Source organism: Trichomonas vaginalis, chromosome III (assembly GCF_026262505.1).
Source record: "Trichomonas vaginalis G3 chromosome III, whole genome shotgun sequence".
NCBI lineage: Eukaryota > Parabasalia > Trichomonadida > Trichomonadidae > Trichomonas > Trichomonas vaginalis.
In genome coordinates, this window is record NC_067205.1 from 16,454,390 (window position 1) to 16,480,320 (window position 25,931).

A 25,931-nucleotide genomic window follows, 5' to 3' on the forward strand; every position below is an offset into this window, starting at 1 on the left:
AAGAACATACACATAACTCCTTCACTACTGTTAGAGCAGACGACATAATATTGAACTATACCCTTGGTTCAAGTGCACCTTTAGAGAATCCAAGTACAAGTGTAAAAGATACACTAAACAATTTAGATAACAGTTGCAGGAATATTGAAGATCATGCCAGAAACTTTGAAACATATGAACTATCAGCAATGTTAGATAAGAAAGCAGACAAAGAACATACACATAACTCCTTCTCAACTGTTGCTATAGAAAGTATTGAAGGAACGGTTGACGGAACTGATGGGGATGCATTATATTGTAAACCTCCTAACTTTCCACAAGGTTTAACATCGAATGAAAACATAACAACGAAAAAAAAATTAGCTGTAAAAATGTTTATGTCATGGGTGATGAAAATAATGTTAAATTCACTGCTCAAGATTTATATGATAAGAAAGCAGACAAAACAGAGCTTCAAACATTAAAGACTGAAATACTTCAAACATTATATCCTGTTGGTTCTATTTATACGTCAATGAACTCAACAAATCCAGAAACAGTTTTAGGTTAGGGTACGTGGAAGCAGATTGTAGATAAATTCTTATACTGTGCTAACTCTTCAAAGCAAACAGGAGGTTCGAAGAAAATTAAAGAAGCAAACCTTCCACCGCACACTCATACAGGAACTACAAACACAACAGGTAGTCATTCACATTCAATAACAAAAAGAGGTTATACAAATCTTGCAGCAGGTTCGGATAGACAGGGAATGCATAGATATGATATTTCAAGTGACCCAGTAGATTCAAGCGCAGGTATTTTCTGTGGAACCGCAGGAAATCATTCACACACTTTCACAACAAATCCAACAGGCTCGGGTGCAGATTATATGCCACCATTTGTGACTGTATTTGCATGGTACCGCGTTCAATGAACGCGCTTGAGCCTAGAATAAAATCTTTAACTTTACATAAATGAGCTTGAAAGAAGTATTCGAACAACATCCATGGAGGTCATTTAAGAAGTTCAATGAAGCAGCAAAGAGTTGGGGATTTACTAACAGAGCTGAAGTGAAAAGGTTCTTTGACAAAAATGTTGTACATCAAACAAAAATAAACCCTTACGACTACTTTTTACCAATTTACTCCAACACTTCTGACGCATACCAATTTGACACTCTCATTCAAAGCAGAAAAGGAGGACATAAACCATTCCTCATCTTCATTAATGTTAACACTCGTAAAGCTTTTGCGTATATAATGAAAAATAAAGGAACAAAAGAAGTTTTAAGAGTTTTGCAGACGTTCGTAGCAGAACATAGCCCAAGTACTTTAACATCAGACCAAGACAGTGCATACCTCAGCAATGAAATCACAGATTTTCTCATTAAGCATAACATAACTCACTACACTACTGAAGACCATAACCATAACATACTCGGCATCATAAACCGCTTCATAAGAACGCTCAGAGATTTAAACCAAGAGCGAGACTTTACCGAAGAAACAATGAAACATTTTCTCGAAGTATATAATTCCTCAACACATTCTACAACAGGACATACACCAAATTCAATGACACAACAACAAGAAGAAAAGTATATACAAAAGAAACGAAGCCAAACACAATTTACCCTCATTCCTGGTACAAAAGTTCGTGTAGTTCTTGACGACAAACCGTTGACAAAGAAACGTTTAAGGTTAAGTCGAAACTATTATATCGTAGACTCTACGCAAGGTAATGGATATCTTATAAAAGCTGCCGACGACTCTATTGCGCTTTATCCTCGTCAGAAATTAGTTGAAAGTAGTAATGGCAAACGTGCTGAAACCATTGACGAAGCAAAGCGAGGAGTGGTTATTGAAATACTTGGCTACAACACAAACGATGACACTTATAAAGTAAGATATGAAGGAGGCGTTGAAGATGTTATACCATCTAAGAACTTGAGAGAGTCAAAGCCAACACATCTGGGACCATTAGAGCGGGAGTACTGGAAAGACAAAAATAAGCCAGAAAGAATAAGAAAATTCTTCTAAACTTTTTCATTAGATGTAAATCAGACATGAATAATGTTTAGGTGAAGAGGTGAGATCTCACCTGTTTTTTCACCTGTTTTTTCACCCTCACGAATTTTCATGAATTTCCTTAAGATAGAAAAAATAAAGTTAGTTTTATTTTTATTTATTTTTTTATTTTGTATAAAAGATATGATTTCAACAATCGGTACAACAACAATTCAAACTACAGCACCAAACTCGTTAGTCATGAATCCTACGTCAATGTTGATAGAGATGAAAAACTTTATTCCTTCTTCATATACTTTTGAAACAGAAATCCAGAAGATAAAGCAAGAACTTTTAACAAGTAATTTAGACTGTAGTGCGAAAGATGAAACAAATGAACAGTATCTTTATGACATGCAGGATATTATTGACCATTTGCCTAAACTACCTGAAGTTCAGCAGCAAAAACTAACTATTCCTGAATTCGACGAAATTGAAGTCAAAGCAACTGACTCAGTAGAAATAAAGAAATTCATACGTAAAGTAAATTATGAATTCCTTGGTTTTCATTGCAACCATAAAGTTATGGACAAAGATTGCGACATGGTTTATAAAAATATTTCTGACATATATAAATCCGAAGAATTTAAGACATACGATAACTTTGTTTCATTAGTTGCAAAATGTGTTTGGGAAATAAGAGATAAAGATAGAAGAGACAAAGTATGGAACGAACAAATAAGACCCGCTATGTTTGAGATGAAGAGAGCAATTGACGCTTTAGTTGTTTTAGCTGGTAATGTTTCAATGTATAACGCAAAAACGATGCCGCAATGTTCAAAATGTAAAGCAGCAATAAGAAAATATAACTACTCAGTCAAAGAGATAGAAAGAATGCGAAACGACTATGCAGACTTAAAGAAAGAAGCAGAAAAGCCAGCAGAAGATAAAATGGATATGTTGACATTTCTTAATAAAAACTATCCAACAGCAGAAGATTTCCTTCTGTCTGACGTCAAGAAGAAATATAAAGAGACTTTCGGCACGATTAAAACATTCGATGTACTAAAAGAAGAAATTGAAGCTACGAAATTGTTTAGGATTTCAAATATACATCGTACAATTCATGTAAAACGCTTGTGAAAAAAGAGGTGAAAAAACAGGTGAAAAAACAGGTGAGATCTCACCTCTTCACCTAAACATTATTTTTGCTGAAAAATGACCAAATTTCATGAATTTCATTAGTTAGAAAAATAACGCTAATTTTTTTCTAAGAAAAATTTTTATTTTGTATGTAAAGACAGTAATGTCAAACATTGAGTTTGAAACAGTTAGAAAGATAGACAATGACACCAAAGTGGTTAGAATTGGTGATTTAAACGTAAGATACTCAAAGAAATACAACAAATATTCTTTGTCAGACATTATATCTCCATCTGGAAAGAAAACAAACGACTGGGTTAAAAATGCTTCAACTCAGAAAATTTTGACAAGAAATCCTGAGCTTATGATATCAGTAGCATTTCATGGAACAAGAGCATATCTTATAGACAAAAGTCTTATACCAATAGTTTTGTTATGGTTAGACCCAGTTGTTGGATATAACTTCATAACATATGGTTCATTCGACTCAGAACGTTGCAGTGAAGGCTTACTTTATATCGTTCAGAAACCGAAGGACTTCAACACAAAAAGATATAAGATAGGAAGGACATATAATATAACTCAAAGATATGACTCTACAGTCAATAGAGTCAAGGTTGTGTTTGTTAATGATATGAGAGCTGCTGAAACAGAACTGCTTGAAGTTTTTGAGAAAATGTATGGTGCTCCCACGAAAGGTAAAGAAACGTTTGAAGTAGATGAGATAGATAAAGCTATAAAATTATTTGACGAAGTTGCTGAAAAATACATGTAAAGCGTTTATTTTTGGTCTTTTGTGAAAGTCAGAAAATAACGCTAATTTTTTTCTAACAAAAATTTTTATCTTGTATGTAAAGACAGTAATGTCAACATCAGAGAACACAACAACTGCTATCGTTCATGAAGCCATAAATGAAGAATATGAGTACATACAGTATAACAAACAACTTCGCCTCATTCGTTCGGTCAAAGACGATATGTACCAAATGCAAAGTATAATGAATGCTCTTCGTTCTACAAAGCAAGCATATCATTGGTTTGAAAACCAACAGACAAAAGAACTTTTAGAAGAATTTCCTCATATGATTGCTTCCCTCGGAAAACCGAGAGAAGAGATTCCGTACGAAAATCGCAAGAATTTGGCTCCTGGTTTGAAAGGTTATTATGTTCATAGACTTTTAGTAAACGCTGTAGCAATGTGGGCTTCACCTCGTTATGCTTGTTATATTTTCATGATGTTAGATGAACTATATAAAGCAGAACGTGGAGAGATGGAAAAGAAACTTCATGCAAAAGATGAAGTCATTGAATCCAAAGACAAAAGCATACAGAAAAGAATACCACGTTCAGTACCAAAAGGAAAGGAAAAGAGTTATAAGTATATGATTTATACTGAAGAGTTGGAGAAAGAAGAAGATAAAGATATGGTTATGTTGCATTTAGTCAGAAGAAACAACAAGAGCTTTTATGACTTAGCTAAAATATATAAATCTGACAGAAACTGGTTCTATTGTGAAAACTTACCGATTTCAATGACTCCGAATGAACAAATAAAGGAAATTGTCAAAAATACTCTTCCTCAAACACACTATGACATCAAAGGTTGCACAATACTTACATTCAAAGAAGACTTACCATTACTGAAGGAAAAAATAACAGAATATTTCGACAACTTCAAAGAGGAAGAATGAAGTCACGACAACATTAACGAAGAGAGAATGAGGTGAAAAAAGAGGTGAAAAAACGGGTGCTATATCACCTCTTCACCTAAAATATATTTTTGTGCTATATTTACACTCATTTACGAAGAAGTCATGAATCCTACGTCAATTATGTTCGACACTGTAAGCATTAACAATAACATTAACGAAGCATCATGCTGTTCGCTCTTTCGTACCTGTTGTCTAAATGTCATGCTGTCATCATTTTTTAAAGAAGTTAATTAACCTGGTGACATGGTGACGTGGTGACACCTTCAGTTCTTCAAAAATAATTCATAAATGCCTTCCTCCTTTCGTACCTGTTGTCTAAATGTCATGCTGTCATCATTTTTAAAAGAAGTTAATTAACCTGGTGACATGGTGACGTGGTGACACCTTCAGTTCTTCAAAAATATATTTTTGCTTAAATAGCTTCAGGGTCTATTTCTTCAACCATTTCACTTCCTTCGTCAATGTCAATAGAAGCTTCTTCAACCTTTGGTAAGAATCTCTGTATAACATCTTTGTTCGTTATTGTCTTCAGAGATGAAGGATAATATTTCACAGATGTTTCACCCTTCTTATATTCTTTCTGTTCGGAAAGATTTAAAGCAATACTGAAGAAGTCAATGTTGGAGTTCTTTATGACAGTATAATGAGTATCTTTGACATTCACGAAGAAACTCTTTTGTTTCAAAACTACTGCTAACTCTTGTGAAGTATAACGTTTGCGGTCAATGACGATAGCTAATGGTCTGACATACTGACCAAACTTAGATTCTTTCACAAACTTCTTGTTAAAGATAACATTAACATTTGAAGCATTATTGAACTCATTCTTGATGACAGTAGCGAGAGCATTGTATGAAAAGAACTTGCAATCTTGCATGTGTTTCATTAAAATAAAAATATTAAATTATTTTGAAAAATAACTTAAAAAAATCTAATCTAATTTTTTCAAAAAATATTTTTTTATTTCCTACTAAAGATGTATCGGAAGTTGTCTAAGTTAGAACACTCGGAAATAAAACAACTTCTTACAGAAGCTAACATAGATGTTGCAAAGCATTACGCAACAAACAAAAAAGCACTCGCTGACATCCTCAATGACTATAATGGTGCTAATAAGTTATGATAGAATTCATGAGTTCATAAAGCCGCAACGCGCGAGGACGAAGTCCACAAGAGCATTTCCTTTAAATGACGTTGCTATTGACTTATATCATAGACGTTCAGTACCTCATGAAGTAAGAAGAGAAATGTTTGACATAACAAATGCAAACGTTGGTGAAACAAGAAGAAGAGACGACACACTGAAACAACAGAGAAGAGAGATGTTTAAAAGTGCTATAGAACAAGTTCGCAAAGCTAACGATGTCATTCGTTCCATTGACGACAAACCAAAAGAAGGTGAGAGATGGTTAAAGAAAGATGAAGAGAATAGGAAGAGGAATGTTAAGACAGGCAATAGACTCATTGACTTTAACATCGAAGCTTTAGAAGGTAAGGTTTTCATGAGACTCTTAGAGAAAATTAAAATAAACTCACAACAGAGATGGATGGTATGTTATAAACTTGGTGGAAAGTATGAATGTTCTACGTTAAACCTCAATAATATTGGAACATTACTACATCAGCTCTTGAAGGAGAACTTTATATCAGAGATAGAAGCAAATGCTGCAGGTATTGTTGAAATGCACTATGACTTTTTCTTGACAAACATAAAGAATCTTACTGAAATAAAGATGTATGATTTAACAGAATATGAAGGCTTAACGATGTCAGATGTAAAGAAAGGCAAACCAAAAAAGAGACCATATAGAGATGAAAGCACACTGACAAATGACCAGAAAGCCATTTTGGAAGCTCTTAAGCAAACAGGAAACCCAGCACTTATAGAAAGTTTTTGGAAAGATAATGGTGAAAAGAAGTTTTATAAGAAGAGAAGCGGTCAGTTCTGGAAGTATCTTTGCACATTACCTATAAATCTTGAGCGCTACCAAATCTTCAATGAATTGAACAAAAGAACTGCAGCACTTATGACAGAAGACAATTGTTTCGTTTATGCTTGCATTCAGGCTGGAGTAGATGGAGAGACTATTGACCACATGAGAGAAGTCATTCGTGTTAGAGACTTTCCTCAAAGTAAAGTACAAGAAATTTCTGACGCAACAGGTATAGCATTTAATGTTACCATTGGTTATTTCAATGACTCAAGACATAATGAAATAAAGAGATACATACCAAAAGAATGTAAAACTGTTAGAACTATTGACTTACTTCTTGTTGAAGACCACTACATGCTAAATGAAAGATTATCAATGACAACATATTTCATTCGCAACTATATAGAAATCTTGAAGGAGTGTGGTGGAATGAACATTGAGAAACAGATGAAGATATATACAAAGAGAGAGAACAAATATGTAGTTCGTTATGATAGAACAACACCGTTATGGGATGTTATGAAAACATTGTGGGAGTGCAAATATTTCGAACCTATTTCTTATGGAGAACTTTTCACATATACTACTGACTTATATAAACAGAACCTTGCACCATTTAAAGACTTGTCATATGCTCCAAAGTATTGTGTACAACTGAAGAAGAAAGCCGAGTCAAAAGAAGTAAATAAAAATAAGTGCAAGTTCATTCCTGAGCACGTTTTCTTTGCTGACTTTGAGTGTAGCACAGACGGCTTTCATAAAGCTTTTAACATCTGTTATGACAGTGAAGATGGTTCGATGAGTGAAAGCATTTGGGGTCAGAACTGTGCAACAGAATTTTTGGAACGACTTCCTGACAAGAGTTTAATATATTTCCATAACCTCAGTTATGATATAAACTTCATCTTAAGACACATGACAGAAGTGAAAGGAACTCCCATCATTAAAGGTTCACGAACAATGCAAATAACTGGCTTATATAAAGGAAGGGCAATTATTATAAAAGACTCTTACACTGTTATAAATAAGAAGCTTAAACTATTTCCTGCTATGTTTAACTTACAAACAGGACCGAAAAAAGTATTTCCATATAACTACTACAGCAGTACTTTGTTAGCAAATGACAACAGAACTGGTGTCATTTCTGAAGCATGTAAGTTTATCCGGGATGCAGATACATTCATGAAAAACATAGATTCCATCAAAGGTTGCAGAATAGATGAGAACCACTTCGACTTAGAAAAGTATAGCACATTTTATTGCAAACAAGATGTAAGAATTTTAAGAGAAGGTTTTGTTAAGTTCCGCAATGACATATTGAAAGAATTTGATTTAAACGTTTATGACTACGTTAGTATTTGTTCAATTGCTAACAAATTATTTGAGAACAGAGTGTACTTCCCGAATGGAAATTTATATGACCTCTCAAATAAACCAAGAGAATTTATTTCACGCTGTATTCAAGGTGGAAGATGTATGCTGTCAGATAACATGAAACAAAAGAGCGAAAAGAAACACATTGCTGATTTCGACGCTGTTTCATTATATCCATCAGCTATAGCAAGACTTTATACTTTAGAAGGTATTCCAAAGGTTATGAAGAAAGAAATGTTAAGCACAGAGTATCTCATGAGACATTTATTCGATGACGACCAAAAGGAACCCATTGGTGAAAAGTTTATGTCCGGCTTCTTTGTTCTCATTAAGATAACAGAGATTGGAATACATAGACACTTTCCTTTAATAGTTTGTGACCCTGAACTAAATCCAGAACTTAACGTTCCCAGAAGTTCAAACACTTGCTGTTTAATGTATGTTGACCATATAACATTACAAGACCTCATAAAATATCAAGGTGTCAAATGTGAAGTGTTGCAAGGATACTATTACGATGGAAACAGAGATATTAGAATAAGAGATGAAGTAAAGAAGTTGTTTGAGTTAAGGTTAAAGTATAAGAAAGAAGGAAATCCTTTGCAAGAAAATATAAAGCTCATTCTGAACAGTATTTATGGCAAAACTATTCTATCTCCTATTGAGTCAAAAATAACCATAGTAAATGACAAAGATGCTATAAGATATGCCATCAGAAACTACAACCATATAGTGAAGTTCGAAGGTTTGGATGGTTCAGATAAAACTATTTTCAAGCTAACGAAAAGCATTTGCAGACACTTTAACTTCTGTCCACTTGGTGTTAACATTCTGTCTATGTCGAAGAGAATAATGTGTGAAGTATTCTGTACTGCTGAGGACTTAGGAATGGACATCTTTTATAGCGATACGGACAGTATGCATCTCTACAACGAAGATATCCCTCGTTTAGCTGAAGAGTTTGAGAAACGTTATGGAAGAGTTCTCATTGGTAAAAACCTTGGTCAATTTCATTCTGACTTCGCAGAAATAACACCTGGAAAACAAAGTTTAGCATACAAGTCAATATTTTGTGGAAAGAAGACTTACATAGACTTACTCACGAATGATTTAAATGAAGTTGCATTTCACTGCAGAATGAAAGGCGTGAAGCAAGATGTTATTGCTTTAACCGCTAATGAAATGTTTCCTGACTCTGTTCAGTGTTTCTATGATGAAGATAAAGGTTTAATGGTTCCGCAAGGAAAATTTGACAAAGACTCTGAGTTCAGTGTTATGAAGTTATATAAAGCACTTTATGACGGTCAAGAGATTGCATTCGACTTATGTAAATCATGTCAACCTTGCTTTGAAGAGAAGTTTAACTTCTCAATAACGACTAAAACAAGCTTTATTCGTAAGTTGAAGTTCTGAGGTCATTTATTTTTGTCAGCAATGAGGTCATTCGTGATAAAAATAAGCCGCTAGCGGCAAGGGCGAAGCCCATGTGGTCATTTACAATACTGCGATGGTAGAGTTTAAGAGTTGTGCTTCAATGTAGAGACAGTCCTTATGGTCTGGAGGTAAGAACACTGGGCAGTTATGGTCATGAGTGGAGAACATGTCTATCCAAAACTCACGATTGAAGCCAGTTAATTTATAGTATTTAGGGTTAGGAAGTGGTGAAGTTCTTGTATGACCAATGAACTCATTTTCAACTCCCTTACTTAAGTTTGAATATAATATAGTTTGCTTTCTATCCCAAATGCCTGGAAATCTAATTTCGGAAAAATCATTTTTCCTCGGAAGCATTGCATCATAATTGAAAACATTCTTGAAATCATCATTTGGTTCAGAGATTTGAAATCTTATACGTAATGGATTTTCTTTCTTTTAGCGACTTCATTGAATGGTGAGAATACAATGAATTGACAGTCATGTGTTCCATCTTCATTTGGTACAAACTCGTAATGAAAAGCTATTAATCTTTCTACAATTCCTTCTTCTTTCAGTTGTGCAAGAAACTCACGTAAAGGCTGTAAAGTTTGTACTTCAATGTTAAACTTCTTTTGAAATTTTCGTAAAATGTAATTATACAGTCTTCTAACGTTGTATCGTCTTTAAAGTATTTGTATATGTGAATGTTTTGGGCGCTTAAAGACTGTTCGTCATTTTCTATCTCGACTTGAAGTATAAAGTCAATCTTTCTGAAAGCACGTGTTATATACATATTTGTTATGCCAATGTACTTCTCTTCATTTATGTTCACAATCCAGTCTGTTGGAACTTAAACGTTACTCTGTTCCCCTTTATTTTGACGTCAGGGTTTTCACTACTGAACGCAACAGATAAAGGTATTTGTCTATACATTTAATTCGGATAAAAATAAACCATTTACTCTTTCTTTGCTTTTGCTTCTTCTCTAGCTTTCTTCGCCAGCAAACGTGGGTTCTTTTGTCTTCCAGCAGCTAATGCAGCAAGTTGTTTTTCACTAAGTTTTCTCTTTGGTCTCTCTGGCTTTTGTTCTTGTTTTTGTTCCTTCAGTTCGGATAAAATTTGCTCACGAATTTCTTTCTTCAATGCTTCAACATCTATGACCCCTTGGGTCTTGTCCGTAGGGCTTGTCTGAGTCATTTGACTGCAGATAAAAAACAAAATTAAAACTTTAACCGATGTAAAATGAGCTTGTCAAAATCAGAGCGAGAGTCTATTATATTAAATGACGCAAGAGGAATACAACATCCTTTCTATTACGTAAGTCAGAGTAAAGATGGTAAAATATACGTAAGAAAAAGAAAGGTTCCATTAGCGAATGCAGAAAGCGACAACATTAAGGTGTATGGTAAGGGTGAAGTCCACGAAGCCCATGTTAAGCCTTCTATTCAAACTGAGCCACCAAAAGAACAAGAAGAAAAGAAGCCAGATGTACTTTCAATAACGAACCAAGAGCTTATTGCAAAGTTCGTGAATTTCATTGAAAAACAAACCGAGTCAAAGAACCCTGACCCACCAGTGAAAGAAGTTGAGACAAAAGAGAATGTACAGTTCATTGAAAATGTCAAGAAACAACTTCCACCACGAATGCCAAGAAGAAGAGTGAGAATAATGAAGTAAATAGATATTTTTATCTGAAGTAAATACATGCAGAACGAACAGTTAAACGAATTTACTCCAGCAGAGCATATTCATCAGATTCGCTCATATTTCGATATCATAGACAATGCAGTTCAAATTGGTGACACTAATAGAAAATATTCTGACGCAAAGATTCCATCACAACCTGGAACTGCTAAAGATAACACATGGGTAACATTCAATCTCTCACCTCCTGGTGAAAATATGTTGGACCTTTACAATACATTCATTACGTATAAAATGGAAGGTCAATTTATTGTAGATAAAGAAATTGGTTCAGGTTCCAATAAAACAAACCCACCAGGATTTTGGATTGGTTTCGATGACGCTTTCTATGCAGTTGCTGGATATCAAATCCTTGCAAATGGTCGTATCGTATATTCTCAAGACAACGCAAGAGAAGAAGCATATATAACTTCAAACTCACAAACTACCGAACAAATAAAGAAAGTAGATGTTTTCTCAAAGACTCGACATGAAGATGTATGGAGTCATTCGGGAACATGCAGAACAGGACAAATTGTTAGTGGGCCGATTACAGCAGGAAAATCATTTGATTTTAAGCTTCGTTTAAGAATTCCTGTTAGAAGATTCCTTCCATTAGAAGCTATTCGATTTATTCCAGCTTTTGCAGGAAACATTCAGCTTAAAGTAAAGTTCAGTAGCGACGCCTTACAATGCACATCTATATCTGTAAATGATATCATTGCTTTCAATCCAACTCTTAAAGTTGCATTTGCTTCAGATTCAAATCCACCGACAAATAAATTTGTTCCATGGAATGAACCATTCACTATGATAACGAAGGCAGTAGAAGCTAGTGGAACAGTTACTATTACAACTGTAATCCAGCAACTATTTCGAACAAAGATGGATTTTAATGAATGTTTCATTCATCCAAAGTCATTCTCTTTAGACCCTAACATTTATACAGAACTTGTAGAACATTATACAAACGAGGCTTTATGTTTTCCTGTTAAAGTTATGGATTGGATTCCTATGGACGGTTCATTCTCAAAGAATACAGATAGTTCAAGTGCAACATTTACAGCAGCTTATACGCCTATTAATGTTAAAAGTATTTGGGCACTATTTAGAAAGAAAGACAACTATTATGTTAATTTTGAGAACCCTAAGTTTAAATATCTTCTGCTTTCCATGGGAGCTTATGGAAATATGCCTGCAGAACCTGAAAAATCATATGGACCTGTATTTTATGAAATGGTTGCGAACGCTTGCAATACAAACAATGATATGATAGGATTTAATGAAGATGTTATGAGGTCATTGGTGGATGATGGTAGTGTGGAACATAAATGGGATAGCTATGACAACACACATTTCTTATGTGGTTTTCCAACAGAAGTGGACTTTTGCTTCCAGCAAGGTCAAACATCTACTGCTCCAATAACATACAAATTGTCTGTTAAAGGACCTATTGAACTAGCAACTGAAAATGTACCAAAGCCACTTATTGGATTTATGAGGGATTGTTGCTTTGCCATTCAGGTGCGTGCTAATGGCATCCCCATAATAAGATTAGATGACTATAACTTAGCTACGGACGACAGTGAGGAATAAAGGATGAACGTTTATTTTTAAAGCTTATAAATGAGTTCTTCATCAAGCTCTCGTGAACCTTCACCATCTATGAAACAAACTTTACCAAACGATTATGGAGCACCTATTGAATATTTCTTACGAGCTGCACAATGGCAAAGAGCAGTCTCACCAAGGTTAGGTGTTCCACCAGCTCCTGTCAAAAATAGCATTTGGTCAAGTCCTTATATAAAATATGGTCTCCCACTAGGTTTGCTAGCTACAGCAGGAGCAGTTATGATGTTGAAAAGAAATAAAGCAAATGTTGTAAATAATACTGAAGTAGCTGAAGTTAAACAAACTCCAACACCTTCGCCAAAACCAACGCCTTCACAAGCAAAACCTTCAATGACTCCTGAACCTATGGAAGTACAAACTCCTGTTCAAAAGTCAACTCCTAAACCGACTCCAACATTTAAACCAGAACCTACTCCTCAAATAAATTGTAAAACTCCTGCGTTTCCTTACTGAAAAAATAACGTTATTTTTATTTAATATTAAAATTTTTATTTGATTGAAATGACAAATAGAGTCACTGAAGCAATGAAACAAAAGTTTTTGGTAGAATACATTAAATCAGGAACTATTCCAGAAGGTTTTTACATTCATACTATGAAGGATGGTAGAGTTCAGTTTAGAAAGATAAAGCAACCATTAGATAAAGAAGGAATTTTGAGAAAGATTAAACTTCATGAGGACAACATTGCTGAACTTAAGAAGAAGTTAGAAGAGTTGGAGAAAGGAAGAGAGTTATAAAGCAATGAATTCAACAGGGTGAAAAAACAGGTGAAAAAAGAGGTGAGATCTCACCAATTCACCTAAATTTATTTTTGTGCTATGTTTTCATACGTGTGAGGGTGGTGATATCATTAATTTTTAAGTTTATTTTTTATTTTACTGAAAATTTTTATTTGGATGTAAATGACAGAACAAAAGCAACTCATACAAATCGAAAAATATAACAAACATACATTTAAACATTTATTCTTCCTTCCTGAGTATAACATGTTCTTTCAAATACATCCGAGACCAGTTGACTTTTCATTGACTGTGTATAAAGATAGAAATAGTTATATCATTAAACCATACGATGACGAAGGTAAGTTATGTAAATTGTACGTTAAGAAGTTAGAGAAAGTTTATGGCTTCAAGTATGACTACAATAGGGTTAACACTGATGATGAAGATATTGAGGAAAATTTATGAGAACATTAGTGAAGTCGTTAGTGAGAACGATAGTGAGAACGTTTATTTTTTACATTAGTGAGTTCGTTAGTGAAGTGGTTGGCGGCTTTGTAAAGTGTCAAATTCACAAGTATTGGGTAAGGTGGAACGCAGTGCCGCCGTACCCATGACTTGTATACTAACTGACGCTTTGTCAGAATGTTTGACATCTGACTTTTACAGCCACTTGTTCTCATATTTCATGACATTAGATATTTCTAACTTCAATCCAAGACAAATTCCACATACCGAAGAGAGACAAACATTGTTAGAAGCAAACAAGAGTGTTTATGAACTGTTCGTAGATGAAACTGACTTTGTGTCATTAGATGAAAGGTCTTTATATGATGAATATAAACAATATTGTCAAGAATATGGTTATATGGCAGCTTCTAAACGTACATTCTTGGCAAATGTCAAAAGTCTTTTAGATGTTCAGAATGGTGTATATACAAAGAAAATTTTTTCTGAGTAAATTTAAAAAAAATATTTTTTTATCCGATAGAAAAGATGACGAAATATATTTCAGTAAACAAATACATGTCAGGACTTAAAGAAGAACTAGACCCATTCACATATTTGAATGTTTACTTCTACCATTTTGAAAAGTCTTCATTCAGCAAAGTTTGGAACATCGAACCAGTTAAGTTTGCTATTGTGACTAAAAATGGTGCGAAATTTGAAGACTTAGACATAGAAGGTTTGTTAACAGTCAAAGAAAGTTTTGACAGAAGGTTCTCAAACCTTAAAGAAGGCAAAGCATACAAACTTGTTATACCTTATGAACCAAAGAAGACAGACGACTATGAATATTATGAGTCTAAAGTTGTAGAAGTTCAAGGTAAATTGGGTAAAAAGCTATTAGAGTCTAAGCCAGTGTTTACTCCTAAAGAGGAAGAGAACATTGACATTGACCCAGAAATGTTCTAAAAATAAAATTTTATTTTTACATGTCAAATTTCTTTTTCTCTGGAACTGGTTCAGGTTCTTTCTTCTCTTCTTCTACTTTCTTTTCTTTCTTTTCTCTCTTCTTCTTTTCTGGTGGAGTTATGTCAAATTTGGCGCAACCATATTTATGTAAAAGTTCTTTGTCCTTTAATAGCTCATCTATTCTGTTTTCTATTTCATCTTCAAGAACAGCGCATGTGTCTTCTTTGCATTCTAAGAACTTTTGTTGGACTTCATCTTTCCAATCGGCGTCATCTCTGTCAACAAGTCTGTCATTGACAAATTTTAAGACTGCTCTTTGTAATGTTTTATGGTTCTTGTCATATTCCCAGAAACAGAACTTTAGAACAAATTCACCTTTCTTGTTTACACTATGTAAGATTTTATGGTCGACAGATAGGGTTGTTAAAAATATCAAAAATTAGCGTTTTGAAGACACCATGGTGTCTTATAATTTTCCCTTCCTTATTGGCGTGTAGAAATAAATGCGCCAATAGATTGAAGAAGAAGAATTGTTTTTCTCTTAATGAACTTTAATCCTTTTGATATAAGAATATTAAAAACATTCATATAATTTCGATTTCGGAAATTAAATTTCCAAATTTTTTGTCGATTTCGGAAATAACAGGATCCCGCATCCAACACGCAACAACAAAACACAAAACACACTTTTTGGTTCTTTCATCGTTTTAATCGTAATTTATGTAATACATGATTTGGATAAATTTTACAAAAATAGAACCTATATTATATTCTTTTCAAAGATTCTTGCAAATCATCAAAAATAATTGTATTTTAAAAAACGATCAAATGATCCTTTCATTATTTTAAACTTAAATTAGTTTTTATGATTGACTAAAGCAATCATATTTATTCATCATTAAATAAACAAAAAAATAATATTTGAGAGTTATTTCAAAAAAAAACACATTGAATTTATTAATTTGTCTCAATTTCAGTATTATAAATTTTTATAATTTCAATATTTTGAAATACACTTTTTAATATTTCAATATTTATGATATTTCAATGTATTAAGTGGTCTCAAATTGAGCTTCTCAAATATAAGTTGGCCTATTCAAATAATAAAATTAAATAATATTTAAAATAATAAATAAAAGTGATTGAGGTCATAGCAAAACGGCTGTTTCAGTCATTAATTCTTAAAAATAAAAAGGGTAAAAACTAAATACAATGGGTAAAATTTAATAGTGTCTGTGCTATCGTTCAATTTGAAGGTGTCTTTTGAAACCGCAAGACACATTGAATTTTTGAATAGTGTATTATGGTTTGACAGACACCAATGAAAAAAATAAAATGATATTTATTTTAAATATATAAGATCCTTATATAAAATATAAATATTTTATCGTTTTATTTTTTGGTTTTAGAAATGTTTTTTATTGAAAAATCAATAAAACTAACTCCAAAATAAAATTTTTGATTTAAAGACACTATGATGACACCAGGCAAATCTTCCAAGACACCTATCGTCGGGAATCTAACAACCCTATCGACAGATGTTTTGCTGTCAAAAAGTTTGTCTCGAATATAGATAGCGAAATCGCTAGACATTTTCTAAAAGATAAAAATTTTAATTTTTCTAAAAATATGTTAGAAAAAAAGTTTGCTGACATTGACAAGAAATTTGAGAATGTTTTAAACAAGAACAAGAGGAAGTTAGAAAATGCTCAGATAAAGCCTATACATGAAAAGTTCTTATTTGCTCAGAATGGTATAACAGGTCTAATTGCACCACCTGGGTCGGGTAAGACTTTCACTTATCTTAAAATGGCTGCACAACAACAAGAACTAGATGAGAAGAACCCATTCTATGAGTTAGTTGTTATTTGTTCGACTTCTGGTCAATTTGACCAAACCGTCAATTCGTTCAAAGATATTATAAAGAAGTCTAAGTTAGTATGTATAAAAGATACTGAGTTGTTAGATTGGATAAAGAAGTACCAAAGAAGAGTTTTGAAGTATAATGCTATAAATGAGTATATAAATTCTAAGTTTAAAGACCCAAATGAGGAAATGCAGAGAATATTAGAGAAGAAACACTTCAGAAACAAACAGAAAGAGATAGAATACATTTCGAAGAAATTGCAATCTTACGATTGAAAGACTTACCCTCATAGATGTCTTCTTATCTTAGATGATTTCGCCTCTCATCCTTTGTTAAAGAACAGAGAACAAGATATGTGTCGAATTCTTAAGAAGCTCAGACACTTTAACATCTCAGTTGTCATTTGTGTACAGACAGCCAAGAGTTTAAGTAAGGATGTTAAAAGAATACTTACTGACATAATACTTTTCCCCGGATTGTCCGAAGACGATTTCATGGAACTTATGAAAGAGTCCATGGCAGGTAAGTTTGACAGACATGAACTATGGGAGAAGTACAAAGTCATACAAGACCCTCATACTTCTTTCAGAATTCATATCTACGAAACAAAGTTCAAATTGTAAAAAGTCAAGCTTGAAAATTCATTATTTTTGTGCTGAATTCAATAAAAATATATTTTTAGGGTAGATGGGTATATCTAACCCGATTTCTAACCTCATTTCTACCCTCATGAATTTTCATGAATTTTATATATTAATGTTTTCGTTAAGCCACTTTGTGCCGTCAGTCAGTCAGTCAATGAAATTTACACCAAAAATAATGTTTAGGGTAGATGGTTAGATCTAACCCGATATCTAACCTTATTTCTACCCCAGTTATTTTATAAACGTTGCACATGGTAAACGTTATTTTTTAAATTTTGTGAAAACTCAACGGTTTGACACATGCCCTAAAAATTATTTTACTCAGAATTTTGTGCTGAATTCAATAAAAATATATTTTAGGGTAGAAGGTTAGATCTAACCCGATATCTAACCACATTTCTACCCTCATTATTTATAACCGTTTTACATGGTAAACGTTATGAATTCGTGAGATTCTAAACAGTTTTGTAGCTTCTATTTCTTCAGTTAATATATCAAAAATTTTAACGATACCGAAAGTTTCTTTATACTTCTTCTTGACGTCAGATAGAAGGAAATCGTCAGCAGTTGGATAGTTTTTATTCAGAAATTATAACATGTCCATTTTATCTTCTGCTGGTTTCTCTGCTTCTTTCTTTAAGTCAGCATAGTCGTTTCGCATACGTTCTATCTCTTTGACGGAGTAGTTATATTTCCTCATTGCTGCTTTACATTTAGAACATTGCGGATTCATTTTTGCGTTATACATTGAAATAAAACCAGCTAGAACAACCAAGGCGTCAATGGTTTTCTTTAACTCAAAGGCTGCTGGTTTTATCTGTTCATTCCATACTTTACCTCTTCTATCTTTATCTCTTATCTGCCATACACATTTTGCAACTAATGAAACAAAGTTGTCATATGTCTTAAACTCCCCCGATTTATATATGTCAGAGATGTTCTTATATAACATGTCGCAATCTTTGTCCATAACTTTATGGTTGCAATGATATCCTAGAAACTCATAATTTACCTTTCGTATGAATTTCTTAATTTCTGCAGAATCACTAACTTTCACTTCTATTTCATCGAATTCAGGAATAGTGAGTTTTTGTTGTTGGATTTCAGGCAATTTGGGTAAGTGGTCAATAATGTCCTGCATGTCATAAAGATATTCTTCATTTTCTTCATCCTGTGCGCTACAGTCTAAATTACTTGTTAAAAGTTCTTGCTTTATTCTTTGTATTTCTGTTTCGAAAGTAAATGAAGAAGGAATGAAGTTTTTCATTTCTACTAACATTGACGTAGGATTCATGACTAACGAGTTTGGTGCTGTTGTTTGAATTGTTGTTGTGCCGATTGTTGAAATCATATCTTTTATACAAAATAAAAAAATAAATAAAAATAAAACTAACTTTATTTTTTCTATCTTAAGGAAATTCATGAAAATTCGTGAGGGTAGAAATCGGGTTAGAAATCTGGTTAGATCTAACCATTTACCCTAAACATTATTTTTGGTGTAAATTTCATTGACTGACTGACTGACGGCACAAAGTGGCTTAACGAAAACATTAATATATAAAATTCATGAAAATTCAAGACCTTTGGGTCTCGCCGCTTAGCGGCTGAGGGTAGAAATGAGGTTAGATATCGGGTTAGATCTAACCATCTACCCTAAAAATTATTTTTGCTGAATTCAGCAGCAAAATGAACGAGGTCAGGATGTATGTAAATACCTTTGAATTCATTTATAACGCCCTTAGTAAGCTCATAAAATGCTTGTTTTGAGGTTGAGCCTAGGGTTGTTAGATTCCCGACGATAGGTGTCTTGGAAGATTTGCCTGGTGTCATCATAGTGTCTTTAAATCAAAAATTTTATTTTGGAGTTAGTTTTATTGATTTTTCAATAAAAAACATTTCTAAAACCAAAAAATAAAACGATAAAATATTTATATTTTATATAAGGATCTTATATATTTAAAATAAATATCATTTTATTTTTTTCATTGGTGTCTGTCAAACCATAATACACTATTCAAAAATTCAATGTGTCTTGCGGTTTCAAAAGACACCTTCAAATTGAACGATAGCACAGACACTATTAAATTTTACCCATTGTATTTAGTTTTTACCCTTTTTATTTTTAAGAATTAATGACTGAAACAGCCGTTTTGCTATGACCTCAATCACTTTTATTTATTATTTTAAATATTATTTAATTTTATTATTTGAATAGGCCAACTTATATTTGAGAAGCTCAATTTGAGACCACTTAATACATTGAAATATCATAAATATTGAAATATTAAAAAGTGTATTTCAAAATATTGAAATTATAAAAATTTATAATACTGAAATTGAGACAAATTAATAAATTCAATGTGTTTTTTTTTGAAATAACTCTCAAATATTATTTTTTTGTTTATTTAATGATGAATAAATATGATTGCTTTAGTCAATCATAAAAACTAATTTAAGTTTAAAATAATGAAAGGATCATTTGATCGTTTTTTAAAATACAATTATTTTTGATGATTTGCAAGAATCTTTGAAAAGAATATAATATAGGTTCTATTTTTGTAAAATTTATCCAAATCATGTATTACATAAATTACGATTAAAACGATGAAAGAACCAAAAAGTGTGTTTTGTGTTTTGTTGTTGCGTGTTGGATGCGGGATCCTGTTATTTCCGAAATCGACAAAAAATTTGGAAATTTAATTTCCGAAATCGAAATTATATGAATGTTTTTAATATTCTTATATCAAAAGGATTAAAGTTCATTAAGAGAAAAACAATTCTTCTTCTTCAATCTATTGGCGCATTTATTTCTACACGCCAATAAGGAAGGGAAAATTATAAGACACCATGGTGTCTTCAAAACGCTAATTTTTGATATTTTTAACAACCCTAGTTGAGCCACTTTTGGCTTGACCGTATTCTTTCATCCAAAACTCAAGAATTTCCTGCATGAATTTTGTATAAAAAGCAACAGTCCGAATTCCGGCGGTTGCTATATTCTTCACAAAATGCCTTATAATACTCTTCCCAGGACTTATTTTCCAACAACTTTCTAAAGTCTTTCCTAAACTGCTGACACATATTTGTTGCATTAATGTAACCATCCTTGTCTCTACGTAAGACTTCAATACCGTTATAAGTGCCTTTTGTGAATGTTTCGCCATTAGATTTGTTCGTGAACGTTTTTGCTTCGACTGACATTACTGTTCTTACATACAAAATAAAAAAATAAATAAAAATAAAACTAACTTTATTTTTTCTGTCTTAAGGAAATTCATGAAAATTCAAGAGGGTAGAAATGAGGGTAGATATCGGGTTAGATCTAACCATCTACCCTAAACATTATTTTTTGGTCCGGGAACAACTTTCTCTCAATTGGAGCTGTAGCATACTCTTTGCGTAAGCGGTTCAGACCTTCTTCGAAGTCTTGGTCTCTCTTGGATTGAGATTGGAATTGCCGGGGTGGAGCTTGCTGGAACATCCATGGGTTGGGGAAGTAAGGCATAGGTTGAGGAGGGTAGTTCGGGAAGCCTTGTGGTGGGTAGTAACCTTGAGGTGGAAATTGGTAGTAATTCGGAGGTACTTGCTGGAACTGAGGTTGCTGAGGAGACTGTTGTGGTTCTTTAGGTTCCTCTGGTTTGGGAATGGACTCGGTTGGTGGGACGTCAGTCATCCGTTTGTGGCTTAACCGTCGGACCACAACGATAAAAATCTCTGCTACTAGCAGTACTTTTACTGACAGTAGCAGTACTTTTACTGACAGTAGCAGTACTTTATCGTCGAAAACCCTCTCAAATTTTCCTTTTTACTGACAGTAGCAGTACTTTTACTGACAGTAGCAGTACTTTTACTGACAGTAGCAATGGTCGAGGTCGAACCTACCGACGAGGCAATTTACCTAATTGAAATTAACGAGCTTGTTAAAGACTTCCTCAGGTAGAATGTAAAAGGCAAGCTTGTTAACGGTTGGATAACGGGAAGGGCTGCCTTGAATCTCGAGATTTCGACTGGAATTCCAATTGAGGTACCAGAAGGCACTCCTTTCGACGACATAAAGCAAGCAAAGAAGGAAGCCATTATAAAGTTCTTTGCCAAGCGTCCTTGGATACTACTTCCAAACAGAGAGAACCCTTTCCCAAGAATGAACCAAATTCTCAAGGGTCTCCTTCACTTCTCTGGTCAGCCGTTCTACATAACCTCAGAAGGCGACATCCAACCAGTTCAGTAAACATCTCATTTTAACTCACTTTTTTATGTTTTTTGTGAAAGTGTCAAAAATAAATTGTTTTCATGAGTTTTCTACGATGTTAGAAAAAATGTTATTTTCTAATATCTTCACATTCAATACTTTTTCAGCACTTTTCCGTAGTTATATATGAAAGACAAATTCGAGATAAAAGTCATAGTACAATGGAATAATAATACACACATTTGTTGTGAACCAAACTTGAAAGTCAGAGAAACTGTTACTAGGTGGTTCGTAGAATTTAGAAGCAAAGTCATAAAGGTCCTTACCAATACATAGAAAACTATTGTTGCTTGAACTGAAACTTGCATGACACATAACATTTTGAGGGTCAAACACGTTTCTATAAACCATCAAATCTGCTGGTGGAAGTATAAATTTAAATGGACCATCTGGTGGTAATGGTTCGTTCTGGTTTAGTAACCGAAGAAATTGTGCCCAAGAACGTTTGTCTACTTCCCAAAATAAAAACTCTGTATCTCTTGGAGGGTTAATTTCAATCTTTTGAAATGAAACGGTGGAGTTCATCTTGTCATATTCTAGTTTCAGATAGTATGTTCCATTTAGTAAAGAGTCGTATTTTTCTTGAAATTCCCAATAATATTTGTTCATTTGAGTTTGAAAGTCATCTAGAGTTTTCTCAAGACTTTCGTCTGAACGAACTGTAAAGATTCTCATTTCGCAAATTTGTCTATTAGACCATCAGGACCTTCATACAGCCCATGAAAATATACTGCGAACATAAATGCGTTAGTTCTATTTGAAAACAAAATCTTCTAAATCCTATTGCCTTTGCATCTGAAGGACTTTGAAGCCAACGAATTGGATAGTCAAACCTGTATGCTCGGGATGAAATTTCTTCATCTGAAATAGTCCTACCAGCATTTGTAAAGATATAGTCTAACGGTTTTGTATCTGCTACTTTTGTTCTTTGTTTTTCAACCTGAAGCATTTAATATATGTAAAAATATATTGTTTTAAAATGGTATGCCATATAGCTTCTTGAATTTGTTAAGAAGTATTTGAACGTATTTTCCATCTGTATCTCTAGTGTTTACATAAGCATAGCCAGCCTTAGTAAAATATACTTGTAATTTTCTATAGTTTACGCCGGTATAAAAGTAGAAAGAGTCTTGTTCTTCGCTATAGTAGTAAAACTCAAACGTATGCTTGCCATAGTCTGTAATTTCAATTGTTTCATCTTCTAGTTCGTCGACAAATTCGAATACAATATCTCCAAATTTGCCTTTGTTCTTATTGTTTTCAGAACGAGTGACCCAACGTAAGTTTTCAAGTCTATTGTCGTTTCTTATATGGTTTATATGGTCTACAAAAGGTAAATTGTTAGGATTCAGTATAAAATGAGTTGCAATGACAACATGTTTAAGATAGTGTTTTCCACCCATCTTCATAATAGCATATCCGTCATTTCGCTCCCATTCGCTTAAAACTCTTTTTGTCTTTTTGTTTCTGACTTCAAATGACTCACAACAGTGAATTTCATATTTCTCATCTAACAAACAAGTTTCCCAACGGTCTTCTCCAACAAACTCAGCGTACATTTCAAATAAAATAAAAAAATGTCACTTTTTTAAAAATAAATTTTTTATTTCATGCAATGTTTTATTTCTGTGCCGTCTTCAAGTATGCCCCAATATTTCCTTTTCGATATTACATGAACTTCGGAAAATACCTTATCTAGCTTAAAACGGCCCATCTTTTCACCGACTAAACCCATTTCAATGAGTTTGTTATAGCCTTCTTCGTTCGTCATGAGTGCGTCAATGTTCTCATAGTAAACCTTCACTTTGGATTTGACTTCGGAGAAGAATTTGTTGTACTCGTCAAGGACTGCTTTTGCGAACTGAGGGTAAGACCAATGTTCGACAATAGGTTTTAATGTGGTTACTAAGCCACTTTGACCTTGAGTGAATTCGTACTTCAAAACAAAAGGAGAAAACCTTTCAACAAAGTTGTCGACCTTCTCATAATGTTTACTCTTCATCTCTTGAGGTTTCTTAATGGAATATCCCCATGTCGAATTTATAAGCAATTTGAGTGTCATTGCAAGTTTGGGGTTTGAAGCTTTCCTAATATCATACAGTTGTTGTATGACTTTTCCAACTGTATAGTTCCTTCCCGGGAACTCACCATCTTCGTTTGGAATTCCAGTCGGAATATATTGGACAAACCTCATGTATGCAGCGTTAAGGTCGACATAGTATATCTTTTCATCTGAGTCGAACTTGTCGCAACCAATTGGTCCAGTTTGTGGAAATTCAAGTGAGTCTCTTATCTTCTGAGAAACTTCTCCTGTTATCTCATAAACATCGTCGAAGCTACCTGTTTCATATAAAACCTTCTGACCTAACTCAGATGCTCTCCAATACAATTTGACGTCAATTGGATGTCTCAATGGAAGTTTGTTTATAGCATCTTGAAGTTCTTGCAACCTCATTGGAAGTTCTTCTGGTTCAGGTTGGTATCCGAACATACCAACCCCTTGTGGAACTGTGTACTTCTTTTGTACTAGAACTTTGTCTGGAACAACTTTTGGTCTTGCTAACAATGAAAAGTTTGTTTCGTCTTTTGGTACAAAAGTTTCTGTCAGCTTGTCATCTGGAATTGGTTCCAACAAACCTTTCTCGAAAAGAATGTTTACAGCTCTGACAATGTTGCACTTACTTTTACCAAAGAATGGGTTTGTAAGACTTTTGTTCAACATGAAGTGGTTGTGGACAATTACAATCTTCAACCATGGTAAGTCTTTGTCAACAACATAGTCGTCATGTGAAGAACCTTTAGCTGTAGGTATGTTGACTCGGATATTGACATTTGCCAACGGTGCAATTTTTGCCAATTGACCTCTGAGAATGTACCTTGTCTTCACACATGACTCAAGATACTTCATCTTCTCATCTGTAACAAGACCAGAGTTCCTGAGACATGTAAGAATGCAAGGTTCGTTGACAATTGTTTCAATTGAATTGTAAATTCCATACCTTGTCAAGTCAATGTCAGACTTATTTATGAACGGGAAGTATCCAGCATGTTGTCTGACTGCTTGAGGGTTAGGTTGGTACCATTCGAACTTGACACTTGCAATTCCTTCAATTGCATTAAAAATGTCTGAGTCGGAGTCAACCATTTGTTCTTCTCTTGTAGTCTTGAAAGCGTCAAGAAGTTTTGCGGCTGTTTGTTCATTGCCATGTGCATAGTAAATGTGACCATCCAAATCTGTTATGGTCAATCTGAGATTGTGTCCTTTCTTATTTCCGTCTTGAATTGCAGCAAGTACTCCCATGAAGCCTTCTTTGTTCTTTCCTTCGTCAAAGTTTACTGTAAAGGTTCGACCAGATGTAATTTGACTTCTAACTTCACGATACTTTTCATATGCATATCTTGTTGTTTCCATGGGAGCATGTGCGTCTTCACCTTTTCCTTTTTTCCTTCTCAAAGGATGCAATTGTTCGTCATGTTTCCAGTAGAATCTGGCAAAGCCGTCGTGTCCTTCAACTTGAGGCTCACTAACATCGAAAGGCATGTCCATAAGACGTTCTTCTTCTAACCTCTCTAGTCTGTTTGGATAATTGGCACGTGCTGTTTCCAAATCTAATTCGTAGGTCAGACCAGCAGTTAGTATGGCTTAGTTGGGTACTGTGGCACTGCACGTCTCCGTACACCACTTAGCGGTTTTGACACTTTACAAAACCGGTAACATATATTTTACAACACAAACGACAACACTAACTTAACCTTAAATATTTACAAAACCATCTGACACATAAACGACTTCACTAACGAACTCACTAACGAATTCACTACCGTCCTCACTAAATAAAAATAACCTTATTTTTATTTTTTTTAAATTTTTTATTTCATTACAAAGACATGTCTGACTACATTTACTATGATTCTTTCCCAGAACGTTTCCGTGAACTATTCAAAACTCAAGTAAAACTGAGAAACATGCATTTTAACAAAGACAGACCCATTGACGATGAAAGAAACCCTGAATATATTACAATCCCATATGACGCAAAGTTCATTGCATACATTCCTTATGGTCGCAGAGGAACGAAAACTATTTCAACAAAGAACAAAAATTATTTCTGGAGCGATGAAGAAAATTGCCTTATCTACATAAATGCATACTTAA

The 25,931-nt window shown here is 33.8% G+C and overlaps 16 protein-coding genes and 6 pseudogenes across 22 annotated transcripts, besides 4 other annotated features; 13 read left to right on the forward strand and 9 right to left on the reverse strand.

Annotated features, from left to right (window-relative positions):
- Positions 1–14,161: part of a mobile genetic element that runs on past the window's edge.
- Positions 1–17,520: part of a mobile genetic element that runs on past the window's edge.
- TVAGG3_0713300 lies at positions 138–913 on the forward strand (annotated as a pseudogene). The gene has a single exon. A coding segment is annotated over exon 1 (776 nt).
- Positions 954–2,018, forward strand: TVAGG3_0713310 (integrase core domain containing protein family; the record flags this gene model as incomplete). The annotated part of the gene is made up of 1 exon (XM_051243848.1): positions 954–2,018. One exon carries the CDS (start codon positions 954–956, stop codon positions 2,016–2,018), a length of 1,065 nt encoding a protein of 354 aa, XP_051090435.1.
- On the forward strand, positions 2,190–2,768 carry TVAGG3_0713320 (organellar and viral DNA polymerase type B; the record flags this gene model as incomplete). The annotated part of the gene is made up of 1 exon (XM_051243849.1): positions 2,190–2,768. A coding segment is annotated over one exon (579 nt), but the record flags the coding sequence as incomplete, so codon positions are not given.
- Positions 3,292–3,830, forward strand: TVAGG3_0713330 (organellar and viral DNA polymerase type B; the record flags this gene model as incomplete). The annotated part of the gene is made up of 1 exon (XM_051243850.1): positions 3,292–3,830. A coding segment is annotated over one exon (539 nt), but the record flags the coding sequence as incomplete, so codon positions are not given.
- Positions 4,364–4,819, forward strand: TVAGG3_0713340 (uncharacterized protein; the record flags this gene model as incomplete). The annotated part of the gene is made up of 1 exon (XM_051243851.1): positions 4,364–4,819. The coding sequence occupies one exon, from the start codon at positions 4,364–4,366 to the stop codon at positions 4,817–4,819; it is 456 nt and encodes a 151-aa protein (XP_051090438.1).
- TVAGG3_0713350 lies at positions 5,253–5,644 on the reverse strand (annotated as a pseudogene). The gene has a single exon. A coding segment is annotated over exon 1 (392 nt).
- TVAGG3_0713360 lies at positions 5,817–6,995 on the forward strand (annotated as a pseudogene). Its single transcript has one exon. A coding segment is annotated over exon 1 (1,179 nt).
- On the forward strand, positions 9,037–9,561 carry TVAGG3_0713370 (organellar and viral DNA polymerase type B; the record flags this gene model as incomplete). Its single annotated transcript, XM_051243852.1, has 1 exon — positions 9,037–9,561. The coding sequence occupies one exon, from the start codon at positions 9,037–9,039 to the stop codon at positions 9,559–9,561; it is 525 nt and encodes a 174-aa protein (XP_051090439.1).
- Positions 9,643–10,497, reverse strand: TVAGG3_0713380 (annotated as a pseudogene). The gene has a single exon. A coding segment is annotated over exon 1 (855 nt).
- Positions 10,522–10,761, reverse strand: TVAGG3_0713390 (uncharacterized protein; the record flags this gene model as incomplete). The annotated part of the gene is made up of 1 exon (XM_051243853.1): positions 10,522–10,761. The coding sequence occupies one exon, from the start codon at positions 10,759–10,761 to the stop codon at positions 10,522–10,524; it is 240 nt and encodes a 79-aa protein (XP_051090440.1).
- TVAGG3_0713400 (uncharacterized protein) lies at positions 11,269–12,029 on the forward strand (the record flags this gene model as incomplete). The annotated part of the gene is made up of 1 exon (XM_051243854.1): positions 11,269–12,029. A coding segment is annotated over one exon (761 nt), but the record flags the coding sequence as incomplete, so codon positions are not given.
- On the forward strand, positions 12,874–13,332 carry TVAGG3_0713410 (repellent protein 1 family; the record flags this gene model as incomplete). Its single annotated transcript, XM_051243855.1, has 1 exon — positions 12,874–13,332. The coding sequence occupies one exon, from the start codon at positions 12,874–12,876 to the stop codon at positions 13,330–13,332; it is 459 nt and encodes a 152-aa protein (XP_051090442.1).
- On the forward strand, positions 13,381–13,617 carry TVAGG3_0713420 (uncharacterized protein; the record flags this gene model as incomplete). The annotated part of the gene is made up of 1 exon (XM_051243856.1): positions 13,381–13,617. One exon carries the CDS (start codon positions 13,381–13,383, stop codon positions 13,615–13,617), a length of 237 nt encoding a protein of 78 aa, XP_051090443.1.
- On the forward strand, positions 14,288–14,560 carry TVAGG3_0713430 (Poxvirus D5 protein-like family; the record flags this gene model as incomplete). The annotated part of the gene is made up of 1 exon (XM_051243857.1): positions 14,288–14,560. The coding sequence occupies one exon, from the start codon at positions 14,288–14,290 to the stop codon at positions 14,558–14,560; it is 273 nt and encodes a 90-aa protein (XP_051090444.1).
- Positions 14,626–15,015, forward strand: TVAGG3_0713440 (protein of unknown function, DUF4108 family; the record flags this gene model as incomplete). The annotated part of the gene is made up of 1 exon (XM_051243858.1): positions 14,626–15,015. One exon carries the CDS (start codon positions 14,626–14,628, stop codon positions 15,013–15,015), a length of 390 nt encoding a protein of 129 aa, XP_051090445.1.
- Positions 15,032–15,373, reverse strand: TVAGG3_0713450 (uncharacterized protein; the record flags this gene model as incomplete). The annotated part of the gene is made up of 1 exon (XM_051243859.1): positions 15,032–15,373. A coding segment is annotated over one exon (342 nt), but the record flags the coding sequence as incomplete, so codon positions are not given.
- TVAGG3_0713460 (P-loop containing nucleoside triphosphate hydrolases family) lies at positions 16,645–17,157 on the forward strand (the record flags this gene model as incomplete). Its single annotated transcript, XM_051243860.1, has 1 exon — positions 16,645–17,157. One exon carries the CDS (start codon positions 16,645–16,647, stop codon positions 17,155–17,157), a length of 513 nt encoding a protein of 170 aa, XP_051090447.1.
- A 28-nt stretch (positions 17,521–17,548) lies between the features above and the next one.
- Positions 17,549–18,877: a mobile genetic element.
- A 1,971-nt stretch (positions 18,878–20,848) lies between these two features.
- Positions 20,849–21,199, reverse strand: TVAGG3_0713480 (uncharacterized protein; the record flags this gene model as incomplete). The annotated part of the gene is made up of 1 exon (XM_051243861.1): positions 20,849–21,199. The coding sequence occupies one exon, from the start codon at positions 21,197–21,199 to the stop codon at positions 20,849–20,851; it is 351 nt and encodes a 116-aa protein (XP_051090448.1).
- A 791-nt stretch (positions 21,200–21,990) lies between these two features.
- On the reverse strand, positions 21,991–22,724 carry TVAGG3_0713490 (annotated as a pseudogene). The gene has a single exon. A coding segment is annotated over exon 1 (734 nt).
- Positions 22,725–22,749: 25 nt separating this feature from the next.
- Positions 22,750–23,334, reverse strand: TVAGG3_0713500 (His-Me finger endonucleases family; the record flags this gene model as incomplete). The annotated part of the gene is made up of 1 exon (XM_051243862.1): positions 22,750–23,334. The coding sequence occupies one exon, from the start codon at positions 23,332–23,334 to the stop codon at positions 22,750–22,752; it is 585 nt and encodes a 194-aa protein (XP_051090449.1).
- A 44-nt stretch (positions 23,335–23,378) lies between these two features.
- On the reverse strand, positions 23,379–24,139 carry TVAGG3_0713510 (annotated as a pseudogene). Its single transcript has one exon. A coding segment is annotated over exon 1 (761 nt).
- A 635-nt stretch (positions 24,140–24,774) lies between these two features.
- Positions 24,775–25,322, reverse strand: TVAGG3_0713520 (uncharacterized protein; the record flags this gene model as incomplete). Its single annotated transcript, XM_051243863.1, has 1 exon — positions 24,775–25,322. A coding segment is annotated over one exon (548 nt), but the record flags the coding sequence as incomplete, so codon positions are not given.
- An 84-nt stretch (positions 25,323–25,406) lies between these two features.
- Positions 25,407–25,931: part of a mobile genetic element that runs on past the window's edge.